This window comes from Rutilus rutilus, assembly GCF_951802725.1.
Source record: "Rutilus rutilus genome assembly, chromosome: 10".
Lineage (NCBI taxonomy): Eukaryota > Metazoa > Chordata > Actinopteri > Cypriniformes > Leuciscidae > Rutilus > Rutilus rutilus.
Window position 1 is genome coordinate 31,965,222 of NC_140215.1, and position 13,721 is coordinate 31,978,942.

General features: G+C 37.2%; 1 protein-coding gene across 4 annotated transcripts in view; it reads left to right on the top strand.

Annotated features, from left to right (window-relative positions):
* Window positions 1-12,477, top strand: part of prpf40a (PRP40 pre-mRNA processing factor 40 homolog A) — a 36,419-nt gene extending 23,942 nt beyond the window's left edge. For 2 of the 4 annotated variants that reach the window (XM_084422354.1, XM_084422355.1), the window contains exons 20-24: window positions 58-195; window positions 318-413; window positions 894-980; window positions 11,652-11,789; window positions 11,876-12,448. In XM_084422354.1, the coding sequence (XP_084278480.1) occupies window positions 58-195; window positions 318-413; window positions 894-980; window positions 11,652-11,789; window positions 11,876-11,965 (549 nt within the window). In that variant the 3' untranslated portion in view covers window positions 11,966-12,448. Of the gene's footprint in view, window positions 1-57; window positions 196-317; window positions 414-893; window positions 981-9,596; window positions 9,691-9,813; window positions 9,876-11,651; window positions 11,790-11,875 lie in introns of all 4 variants that reach the window. The other 2 variants (XM_084422352.1, XM_084422353.1) reach the window with 2 other exon arrangements.
* The last annotated feature ends 1,244 nt before the right edge of the window (window positions 12,478-13,721 follow it).

Genomic DNA, 13,721 nt, shown 5'->3' on the forward strand with positions numbered 1-13,721 from the left:
ATGAGAGTTCATATTCATTGACTTGTGTTTGGTTTCTTTTCCTGGTTCTGCTTGTAGTTGCTGGAGAAGGCTGAAGCACGTGAGAGGGAGAGAGAGAAAGAGGAGGCCAGGAAGATGAAGAGGAAGGAGGCGGCGTTTAAGAGCATGCTGAAACAGGCCACGCCCCCTCTAGAGCCTGAGGCCACATGGGAGGGAGTATGTCACGCTATTAAAATAAATATCAACAATTATATAGTTTGTCTATCTGAACTGACTCCTTATGATGTATTAGTCTTCCTCTACTGATCTGGTGTGAATGTGTGTTCATGCTTGCTCAGGTACGAGAGCGTTTCCTGAAAGAGCCTGCGTTTGAGGACATCACTCTGGAGTCTGAGAGGAAGAGGATATTCAAAGACTTCATGCATGTACTAGAGGTAGAAAATAATTATGAACGGTTTTTACAAGACTTTTTAAAGAAGGCAGATTCATATGTACAAGAATTGATTTTTTTTTTTCTATTTAAAAAAAGAAAAAAAATTAATGGGGTCCTATTATGTTTTTTTTGTTTTTTTTACATTGCCAGCTTTCTTTAGTGTGTAATGATGCTGCTTGAGCATGAAAAGGTCTGCAAAGTTACAAAGCCAAAGCTCGAAATTGCGACCATTTTGTTCAAATATGCTTCCAAAATTGAATCTGTGCAACAAAAATATTTTTCTGAGCATTTATGCAAATAAATGAGTGCAAATAATTTTGGTGCAACTTTTTTTTCTAGAGATGCACCGGCTGACTGCGGTTTTTAGGAAAAGGAAAGGAAAAGGGCATAATAGGTCCCCTTTAAAAGAAAATGGAAAGCCTGTCAACTAATTTCAGTCAAGAATTCAGTAATTCATTGATTATGTCTGATTTCTTTACAGCACGAATGTCAGCATCATCACTCAAAGACTAAAAAACACTCCAAGAAATCCAAGAAACACCACAGAAAACGTTCCCGATCTCGATCAGTGAGTACTACCTCTAGTCATCTCATACCATACCTTTTGGGAGGTAATTGGCCATTCATGTGGCTTTATATGAATGTATCTGTGAAGGGAACTGTCTTCAGAAAAGTTTCGATGGCATTTTCTTTTGGTCTTACCTCTATATAATGGCAAACACAGTGGTGTTTAAGCAAAATGGTATCCACCTTTATTTCTGCTGCTCCATATGCACCACCTGCTGTCAGAGTGAATCTGCATTTTCATTCAGCCCATCTGCCGTTTTTGTTCTGACCAATTGAATATAAAAATGCGTTGTTTTGTTTTGTTTTTGTCAACTTTATTTGAATTGTGAAGTTGTTAAATCATAATTTTTAAAGGCATTTTACAGTTTATGTTGTTAGAAACAAAGAAGTAAATTGCTAACCGCTCAGTGAATTCAGTTCTTGAATTCATTCTTGATACCATTCTTTAAGCGCCAAAGAGAACACTTCTGCATGCGTGCTGTTTTCTGTGCTGCGCACACAGCGTGCATGGAGTCTTATATAGTGCATGGACAAATACACACATGTAGGCACAGTCGGTTTTGTCTTAAAGGGATAGTTCACTTTGAAATTAATTTTTGGTATGTTTTAGCTTACCTCAAAGGCATCCAAGATGTAGGTGTCTTTTTTTCCGGAGTAGTTTCAATTTTGATATTTTTAGGTCAAACCGTTCTTGTCTGTCAGTCATATAATGCAGGTCTATGGTCACTGTCTCAAAACAGCATGCACAAAGTCCAAATTAAACAATTCCCCATCGTCCAAATTAAACAATTCCCCATCGTAAGTACACATTGATGGCTTAAGACACGAAACGAGCGGTTTGTGTGAGAAAACGAACAGTATTTATATAGTTTTTGTCCTCTTGTAAACACACACACCCAAATGATCAGAGGACGCGGGTGCTTCGGTCTGCGCAAGCGCCGGAAAAGGTCAGAGGGCGCGGGCGCTTCGATCTGCGCAAGCGCCGGAAAGCGCCAGAAATTATCTCTCGCGCGTGTACGTCACTCATTGTTTACACAGAACAGAGATTGTAGGTAAGACGGCTAATCGAAATGGTTCTAATTTGCGCTTATCCATGATGTTTAAACCGATGTAAAAGAAAACAATTTCGTATGCTCGCGCGAACTCATCCGGGAGTGGTGAGTTTTCACGAATTCCCAATTTATAATCCTTCCCTCTTGAAGTTCTGGTTGATCGCTCTTCGGCTGGATATCAACACACCCATAAACGTACTAAAGTTGAGGAGGGTCTGCAGCGATCATTTTTCCCCTGATGATTTTATAAACCAAGGAGAGGATCGCATAGTACTGACATCATCAGCTGTGCCTATGGTGTTTTCTCATCCAACGGAGGTATGTGAACAACGTCTTTGTATTTGTAAAGCTGGCATTACATGAAATGAGCAATACAATGTATTTCTGCACCATATATTTGGTAAGAATGGTTTTACATGAGAGAGTTATAAGATATGTTATAAGAAGAGAAGATATGTGTAGCCTATACTAAGCAGCTAGTCAAACCAATGTGAAACTATGTGTACTACTCATAAGGGTGCAGTCAATGATACTACTACTACTACTAGCCTAATAATAATAATAATAGTAATAGACAGTGTGGATTCATGTTCGTGTAGCTCTACTTAACAGAGTGCCTTGGTGCATACATCGGACTAAAAGATGTTTAAATCTCTGTGTAAACAATGAGTGACGTACACGCGCGAGAGATAATTTCTGGCGCTTTCCGGCGCTTGCGCAGATCGAAGCGCCCGCGCCCTCTGACCTTTTCCGGCGCTTGCGCAGACCGAAGCACCCGCGTCCTCTGATCATTTGGGTGTGTGTGTTTACAAGAGGACAAAAACTATATAAATACTGTTCGTTTTCTCACACAAACCGCTCGTTTCGTGTCTTAGGCCATCAATGTGTACTTACGATGGGGAATTGTTTAATTTGGACGATGGGGAATTGTTTAATTTGGACTTTGTGCATGCTGTTTTGAGACAGTGACCATAGACCTGCATTATATGACTGACAGACAAGAACGGTTTGACCTAAAAATATCAAAATTGAAACTACTCCGGAAAAAAAGACACCTACATCTTGGATGCCTTTGAGGTAAGCTAAAACATACCAAAAATTAATTTCAAAGTGAACTATCCCTTTAAGTGAACTTTAATGGTTGAGAAAGAAAAACAGTCAGCTTATTGGATCCGTGCATTGACAGCAGCCTAACAGCCAACGGTATATACCCGTTGCCACCATTGTTAATAAAAAAAAAAGAAAACCACTTGCTGAATTTGACAGAAAAACTTTTGTAACTTTAAAAGCCTAATCTTTATTTGATTTGCCTGTTCGGAGTTGACTGCTGTGACGCCAACGTGTGTCTGTGTATGAAACTGTTTTGGATAGGCCTATGTATTCCCTGTCAAACATTTATCCTTACTTTTTTTTTTTTTTTATGTTTTTTTATTTATTTCTAAGTTAATGTTGCTATTCATTTTTGGGGGGAATTTATTTTATTCTGCAGATGAAAAAACAAAACTGAATCCTATAAATTAGGAATAGCAGAGATATCTCCCATTTAAAAAAAATTATATTATCAAGTATATGCCTGTTTTATTTTGGTCTAAGTTTATCAGAAAAAAAAAATGGCAGCAGTAACTGAGTTTCTGAATATTCATTTAAATGGTGTATATAATGATTAAATAAAATCTCTTGTAATTTTAAAATTATTTTATAAAAACAATTTAGTTATATTGCAAATGGATGAATTAATGGTGCTTTGAATCATGCACACGTTTTGTCGTTTCTGTCTGCAGCTCCATTATAGCATATTGGGAGCATTGCTGAAGATTAAAAACTCAAATATAATTGAATTACTTCTGTTCATAAATAAATAAAGCAGTAATTTTTATGTTGTTATAAGCGGCCCATTTCTGGCTAAGGGGAACTTGGAACTCTAACCAGAAAGAAGAAAAATATTACCTTACCGTTTTTTAAACAGACAAATTCGTTTTAATCCCTTAATTTAGACTAATAACAAATACATTATAGCTTGAATACAAGTTTAAAAACAGCACTACTCGTTATAATTAAGGAAATTAAACTTATCATCATGAAATGTCTACTCAGGCGATAACGCCAAAAAGAAAGAGAAACATTGGACGTTATGAACAAAATAGGTAAGACACATTGCTATGTGACATCAACATGCATTTATCTTTCTTACAATCACCAAATTGGGTTCCGTTCTGTTCAATTGTATTCGTTCACCTCACAAAACTAAATTAATTTCAAATACAAATTCAGTAAGAACCGTGTGGAAATTATTAGCAACACTATCATAACAAAGCTAATGTTTTATATTAGTTTAACCCTTAAACAGGCAAGAGTAGAAAATAAGCAACAAATAATTTCATGTCATTTTTTTATATCATCTGGACTTAAGTAAATCATATCCAAAAGAATTTTTGAAAAATGTTATGTATTTTGGATTTTATGAGTTGTGACTCCCAGTTTATTGCCTGTTTAGGGTATAAAAAAAGGACCAAATCTATAACTGTAACTGCCATTGCATGTTTAAAACAATTATATCCTATACTTCAACTCATATAATGTTGACATATTATATATCATTGGAAAGCTTACAAACTCAAGATTCAGCCTGTGAAAACCGTTTTGAAATCGGACCTTGCGTTACCATAAAGATGGTAAATTTTTTTTGGTAAAATGGCAAAAAAATGTTGGATTTAGGTCAGGCTGACTAATTGATCACAGATAACTTGAAGCAAATCATGTGACCAGCATACTCAAGACAGACAGGCTGTATCAGTTTAACCTGTTTAACCCTTATAATTTGTCAAAAAAAAAAAAAAAAAAAAAACCCGGATTCCAAAGATTGTTACAAAAATGAATACAAAGTTAATCCCTTTTTTATACCCACAAGTGGCAATGTGACTCAGGTGTAACACATATTTCAAAACGTGCTAAATAACAACATGAACAACATTTTTATAAATTTTCTTTTTCAGCACCTCAAGACAATGTTCATAATTAATGTTAGCAGTGTTAGTATTATTTTTTCAAAAGAAAAGTAAGTTTAATATATATTTATTTATCTCAAAATCTGAATGTCCTGCACCACTGGCAGCCATGTTGGATTTAGGTCAGGCTGACTAATTATTCACAATTTTTTTTAAAACAAATCATGTGACCAGCATACTCAAGACAGACCAGGCTGTGATAAATGATAAAAGGATTTGATGAAAAAATCATTCTTACGCCCCAAAAAAGACGACAAAAACTATGTTACACCCAGATCACATTGCCAGTTTTAGGGTTAAGTTCAAACGAACCAAAATAAAACCTTTAATGTTTCAATCATTAAATTAAACTAACTGAATCGCAGGCTAGCATTAGATAAAGTTCAGCCAAACTCAACATGATTTGTGTTTACTGTGTATGTCGGCAGTGTTGTCTCCGGCGGGGCTTGGGTAGACGATATAATCGGATATCACAATATTTTCTACGGCAATAATCGATAAAATATTTTTTACATATCGCCCAGCCCTAGCTAACATTTTTATTTTTGAATTTATAAACTGCATGGTGCAAAGTGTACGTGAATAAAAAGCTAGAGCAGACATAACAGCACGTTGCTTGCTTTAGTGCTCATGTTACAACAAACATACACCCTTTTCTTTGCAGATTACCAATTAAGGATAATCAGCTGGATTCAATTAGCAAGATTTGAGCTCCAAGAGAGTATGGCAGTTCACGGCATGTCGTAATTACAGTAGTCTCGAGATGGCAATATGTGACGTTATATTCTGAGCTGTTCACGTCCTTAGACTAGGAATTAGGGCAAATGACTCAGCAGTGGTCAGGTGGTACAGCGGTCACGTGTTTCAAGTAGGAACTCTCACAAAAGTTTAAATCACATAATTGCTGTAATTACGACATGGCATGGACACACCTTTTATGTATAGCACATTATATTACAAATATACAACTGCAGCAAATAATATAAATATTGCAAATCTGCAAAAGATACAAATACTACAAACAATACAAAGAAGCACAATGTGTCAAAAACAAAAAGCAGGAAAGTTCTAATTATTCATTCACACCATCAGGAAATAAAGACTTAAGTTCAAAATCTTAAAGGCAATAATTGTAACAATTTCTTGTCTCTCTCTCAGTCTCTTCTATGAGGTTAAATCCTCTCAATGCCCAGGAACTTCATGTCAGACAAAGAATGTTTGGCAAGCTTAAAATGACGATAAATTGGACATGTCATCCTGTCTTCTGGTGGCACTTGTATGTTCAATGATTCCTGTGCGTAATGCACGTGCGCTTTTGCCAACATATAACTATGAATGTGAACAAATAATAATATCAATCAAATATGTACTCTTGCAAGTGATCAATTGTCCAACCTTGCATGGTTTTAACATGTAAGAGGATGTGTAAATGATTTACATAGGGTTGGGCGATATATCTCATGACATTGTTAGGCGCATCTCGTCAGTAAAGCCGGTTCCTTGATTCGTAGTAAATCGCCATCACCTGCTTTCAGATGGAGCGGCATTCACAACAAAGAGCCGTAGTTAACTGACAAGCTGAGCCATATCGCAGGCGATACGGCTCAGCTTGTCAGTTAACTACGGCTCTTTGTTGTGAATGCCGCTCCATCTGAAAGCAGGTGATGGCGATTTTACTATTTACTACTTTTTGTTTTTTTGACACCTGGGATCCCCCGCGAAACGGTTCTCATTCGCGCTTGAATAAGGCCGGCGACACACTGGCTGCTGGCGTGAGAGTCTCAGCTGCGTTGGGTGTCTGTTTTTATTTCGGCTCCCATGTTAAAAGGTTGGAGTTTGCACACTGCCTGCGTGAGACACGCGTCTCAGGCGCGGCTCGAGCCACGCGGAAAACGCGTGCATGCTAGAAATAGAACCGACGCCTGAGTGTTCCTGCAACAAGAGTGTTCTCTGGCTAGATCGCAGAACAGCGGAGTTTGTATGAACCGAAGTGCATGCCTGAGCTTGTATTGCTTCTGTTGCTTTGACATTGTGGAAAATAGAATAAACAAAATGTATTAGACTTTTTACCCGTTATTATCAATCTAAATGAATCTCGTTTTTAATTTAGGCAAACTTAATTTCGTTTTTCTTTATTTAAATTCCGTTTTTTCTTTATTTAAATTTCGTTTTTCTTTATTTAAATTTTGTTTTTTCTTTATTTAAATTTCGTTTTTCTTTATTTAACTTCCGTTTTTCTTTATTTAAATTTCATTTTTTCTGTATTTAAATTTTGTTTTTTTCTTTATTTAAATTTCGTTTTTCTTTATTTAAATTTCGTTTTTTCTTTATTTAAATTTAGTTTTTCTTTAGGCCTATTTAAATTTCGTTTTTCTTTATTTAAATTTCATTTTTTCTGTATTTAAATTTCGTTTTTTTCTTTATTTAAATTTCGTTTTTCTTTATTTAAATTTCGTTTTTCTTTATTTAAATCTACCCTTTACTGTGTCAGTAATTTGTTAGTCAGAAAAATATTAGACTACCTTAAAAGTATTGCTTAATTAACAGACTGTGTGCGTTTTATATCACTAGTGCAGTGTCCGTTCTCTGAGAATATAGCCGCCCTGCTCGCGTGAGGTGCGCCGCTTCCCGCTCGCGCTGTTCTGTAGTTTAGGCTACTATTAATTCTGAACGTGTCGCGTCTCGCGTGTCTGTCTATATTGCACCAAATGCGACACTGCACTCCCTTGTGAAGTCGATTGGATGAACGGTTCTCGAAATAATCAAAATGCAAACGGACAGACAGACACATAGAGATTACTACCTATATTCCTTACTGAGCACGAAGCAGCAGTGCAGCCAGCCACAGGTGCGGTTCCTGAGTGTTCTACGTGGTGCGCTAAACTGTGGCGCTGTTACAAAATAGCCTAAATTAAAGCATTTAAAGTTGTGGATAAAACATAGGCTAATTATATTTAGAATACAGTAATATATAACTGCTTATAAAGGAATAAATATCAAGGAGTAAATCAATGAAAATTTCTTTATTGGTGAAAAAAAAAAATATATATAATTATGCGACTGGTCGACCAATGAGAATGTCAGTCGACCAAGACGGCATCGACCGATTAGTCGACTAAACGACTAAAGTTGACAGCCCTACAGGACAGGCTACTCCTCCCAAAATGTACCAAAAAAAAGTTATACCGTGATATTATACCGTCACCGTTCAAAAGATGAAAAATACCGTGATATTAATTTTAGGTCATATCGCCCACCCCTATGTCATACATTGTTGTTTACTATGTAGCTTTCTTCTTCGCGCGGAAATGACGTCGATCGCTTCTTTATGGCAGAGGTTACACCACGCCTATCAAGTAAGGGTACTGTTGGCAGTGGAAACGCAAGCCGTATCAGGGTTTGCCATCCCGAACTGTACCGTACTGTACTGTACCGTACCGCTCAGTTGAAACGAGCCATAAGGTAACCCACGTTTTAAGGGCATTGCACTCTTAGCATGAAGACTGTTCTTTTCAGTATCTTTTCAATAAAGAGAAGAGACAATGTGTTCAACAACAATTGATATACAACTATTAGGGGTGTAACGGTTACAGAAGTCACATTTCGGTACGTACCTCGGTTTTGGGTTGCGGTTCAATACGAATTCAATACATTTACTTGCCCCCTTGTTAAAAATTAAGGAACTGTTGATTTGTTACTCTAATTGATAGATTGACCAATGTTGTGCAGTAAAAAAAGCAACGGCTGTTTTTAAACTTGTTTGATTTAGGTGTATGATGTCAGTTTCTTTGTGCGTGAGAGCGCGTCACATGCTGTGACTCGATGGCGGATGCACAAAGTTCAGTATTACGCTTTTTCAAGAAATCACAGAAAGATGAGCAAGGAGGAGAAAAAGTGCCATCTATATCTGCCTTCACCTTTCCACGAGGAGACAGCGAGTGAAATGGCACCTGAGGCTTCCCATTTACTGGACTGTAGTGATTTTGCTCATTATATCAGTGAAACAACTGAAAATACTCCATTTATGGTCAGATAAGAGTAAGACATCATTCGAAACTGTAAAGGGTCTATTTTTATTTGTGTACACTCACAATAAATTGCTCTTGTAAAATAAAGCAAGCAAACAGGATGCCGCTTTCTGCCATCCCGGTTGGCTTTTTCCTATTGTGGCGGTTAGCAAACAGCTTTGTATTACCGCACGGGCCTGTGACTGACTGTATTCCTCGTTCGACTGTTTGCACCAAACCGTGATGTCCGTACCGTGATGGTTCGGGACAAATACGTGTTCCGTTACAGCCCTAACAACTATCCTAAAAAATGTAATTAGTGGTACCCACTTGATGTGTAAATTTGATAGGTCTTAGACAACAGTGCTGATGAAACTGCTGATTCTCATAAATGATGAAATTATATAAATAAAGAATTAAGAATTTGAAGAGTAGGCTTATTAATGACGGAGTATTTTCATTATGATCTGGTTTAGAGTTTGCAGGTAAGCATTTACTCGAGACACTCTCACACATCCTCCTAACTTGTGTACTGTGTGTTTGTTCACGGAAGGGCTCGGAGTCAGAGGATGATGAGTATCACTCGAAGAAGAAGAAACGTTCGACATCTAAATCTCCGTCTGAACACTCTTCCTCTGGGGAATCTGGTCAGTTTTGTTTCGGATCGATATCAGTGTCCTGCACAGCACATCAATACTGTTTTAACAGCATGACCGTTTAACAGCAGTCAGAGACTCTCAATGATAATCATGTGATATTGATCTTCACAGAGAGAAGTTACAAGAAATCTAAGAAACACAAGAAGAAGGGAAAGAAAAGACGACACAAATCAGTGAGTAGAGAAGACCTGAACCTGTTTTATGTTTTGTTGTGTAGCCACTGACTCGTCAATTGATGGGAGTCTGACAACATTACTAAATTACTTGCCCACAGACAAACATAGCACATCAGAGTTTTAGTTTACAAGTCTTAAATGTGCAGCATTTTACAAAATCGTTGTTGAAATTAAATAAAAAAATCAACCCAAATACACACCTCCCTTCTTTGCTCCGCCCCCAAAATGCACAAACATGCAATGCAAAAGTGTCTCTTTTTTCATAGCAAAGCAAAATAATATCACGGAAAATAAAATAAAGATGACGAACGAACAAGGAAGCACACAAAAAAATTAACAAACAGTACACAAGAGTATATACAAGCAAGAGTTGGTTATTAGTCGCCAACCGCACAGCAGCTCCAGACAAACAATGACACTCAAAACCAATGTTACTCACGTGTGGAGCAGAAACAACTCAACCTCGGCATCCGTTTTCAGGCCTTCCCGCTTAGATCTCTACAGCGCTAGAAAAGCTTTTCTAATATTAACTTGGCTCTTAAAGCTATTGCCTGATCATAAAACTTCTTTTTCCAGTGATATTCCTCTTGAGCTTTTCTCTTTTGTAATGTCTCTCAGCCATCTTTCTTTCTACAGTCTTTCCTCAAATCTCCCTCTTGCTCACTCTCTCTCCTCTCCCGTCAATATCAGCACAGAGAAACAATATCGTTGGCATCACTTTCAGAACGATTTTTCAAGTCACCTCAACTAATCCCACCTCTTAATCTGGGAGTGACGCGCTGCCAAGATGGCGATGGCCGGCTCCGCCCACTTTGGGCTTCAAAAATGCTCTTCAGAAACCTACGGGTGACATATACCTACATGCATATTTTTTTTACAGTCTATGTTGTGGACATTAATATAGTTATATGGCTCTTGATGTAAGCGGACCTACTCGCGTTTTTTAGATCAATCATTTTTAATGTCCAAGGTGATATGATTCAGCAGCTTGTGCCATGAATGACTTACAGACTGAATCAGTTACGGTGGTTCTGAGATGGAAGTCATTACTTTTTACTTTCCAAATAAACAGAGAACATTTACTGTTACGTTGTACTTGGATTTGTGTTATATTTTGCTGAGTGTGTTTTTGTGCTGGTACCTTGACTGTCGCGGACAGCTGAATCCCGAAGCTTTTCGTATTCTGTGCAGTGTCACCTGTTAAGAAGGTCTTTCTTTATCATTTACTGATAAATAAGTGTTTGGCTGTGGGATTGAGTGCAGTGTATTGAAAATGAGCATACATAATATATGCTCAATTTGCATTTTATCTTGGACCGTTCGTTAAAGGGATAGTTCACCCAAAAATGAAAATTCTGTCATTTACTCTCCCTCAAGTTGTTCCAAACCTGTATGACTTTCTTTCTTCTGCTGAACACAAAAGAAGATATTTTGAAGAAAGTCGGTAACCAAACGACTGATGGACCCCATTGACTTCCATAGTAGGAAAAAAAAAATACTATGGATGTCAGTGGGGACCAGCAACTGTTTAATTACCAACCTTCTTTAAAATATCTTCTTTTGTGTTTAGCAGAAGAAAGTCATACAGATTTGGAACAACTTGAGGGAGAGTAAACGACAGAATTTTCATTTTTGGGTGAACTATCCCTTTAAATCACATTGCTACACATTTACTCCCATCCTTTAAACACAAGTTTTATAAAGCGTATAACTTTAAACTGCTATTATAGGATAATGAGGAATATGGAGTATATCACACATGTTGTCTTGCAGGCCTCCCCTGAGTCTGAAGGAGAGAAAGAGCGCAAAGGAAGAGAGAAAGATAAAGATAAAGAGAACGACAAGTCCAGAGTGAAATCACGTGGAGAATCCAAACAGAAATCCCCCAAAAGAAAGAGTGCAAAAGAAGAGGTGAGCGATCATATCTGAGGCAGCATCTGTAGTCTCTCATTTACTCTTACCCAGATGTGCTGTGAACCTCTTTGTCTGTGTCTCAGGGTGGATGGGATACGTCTGGCAGTGAACTGAGTGAAGGAGAGCTGGAGAAGAGGAGGCGCACTCTCCTGGAGCAGCTCGACGCACCATAAATCACTCACCGTCAGTCCGTCCGTCTCGGTCTCTCTCACTTGCATTCCTGTAATGTGTTTTTGCATCCTTTTGGAATGTGCTGACAGAATATTGATGAGCATCTGAGTGTTGGATATTTGGCTGTGAATCCATCGACTGTCATGTAGTCTCCCTGAGAGGCAGTATTGTCTGAACATCAGCACTCTTCTTGATCTGGACGGCACGTTTGACTTTTTGTAACATTATTTTCAGAGGTTGCAAGTGTTAAGTTGCCTTTAACTGCAGAACCTTTTTTAGGTAGTTGTATATTTGTTAATGCCAATAGTTTTAAACATTGCTGATAAAATGGAAAAATGACCAAGCCTGCATAAAAACGCCTATTATTCAACATCAGATTAATCTGTAAGATTGTCTGTGAAAGCCATTTTGGGAAAACAATGTTATCAGTGTGAAAGAATTGTCTGCAGCATTGTTTTCAACTTGAATTTTGACAAATAAACTTTAAAAAAGATGATTCTTTTTTTTTTTTTGCCGCCTTGTCCTTGAATTTACTCAACTTTGAGCAAAAGCATGAAGCATCCCTTCATTATTTTCAGATGTCTTTTGTACAAAGCTAGTTGAACAATTTCAGAGTAGGTTTAAAGTTGACAAATCCAACCAAATGAGTCTCAACATTTGCTTCTAATGAAACACAGTTTACAGTTAGATTCGCCTCTTGTGAGATTCTGTTATTCACTTTGAAGTTCAAGGGTATGTGTACATGACAACGATGTACTAAAAAATGAAAAATACTATAAATGCTGTATTCTGCTGCCAGGCCAGTAGTTGGCGATATCACTTTGTAAAGAAACACTACGCACCAATGAACACGTTTGCATTTTCGTAGTTTAAACGGAGACAGTAACTGTATAGTTTTCATAAACGTGCACTTTGAAACCCGTTTTCAAAAGTTAGCATTTTCAGGCCCCCAAAACACTGTTGTGAACTGCCAAAACACTTACAAAACTTTCAGTTTTTAGTTGTAAACGGCCCCTATGAGATCGATACATGCATAAAAAAACATTATGAATTTAAACATTTACAAGGAAATAGAGGAAGAAACACCATGAAACTGCCACAGAAGTTTTATTAGGCAAAGAAAATTTCTGACGATATCAATGCCAGTGAATCAACTGAATTGATTTAATATTAATTAATATATAGGTAATTTATACAGCCTATATGAATGTATTAAATTATAAATTACAGAGATAATTTTATATAGGTTCACAAGCACAAAATAACACCGTAAGCATAGTGATTTTAAAAGACAAAAAGCTGGGTGATTTTTCCAAAATTCTTTCACTGCGAACTAGTTTCATTTACTTTGCTCACGGCTGATTGGTCTGTTTTCGGTTTGTGATCTTTTACCCAGAATTAAACTGGATCCAGAGTAGTGTAGTGGAAGTTACCATGGTGATGAGAAGTAATAACCAATCCAACACCTTGAGGCTTAAAAAAAAAAAAAAAACTCCTTAAATTTGCTTTGGAAGCCACAAAATCAGGCTTTGTGCAACAGGCCTCGAATCTTAATATCTTTCTATGAAGATACACTGACATGATCTGCCATCTTTGCAGTGCAGCCTGAACATCCAAGCTTTTGGGGGGCATCGTCCTACATGTTCACACTCTCAAGAACAACACAGAAGACCAGCATTGTGTAAATAGTTTAATTGGACATCATCTAATTTTAAATCTGAGAACAGATCTTTTTTTTTTTCTTTCTTTCTTTTTTTT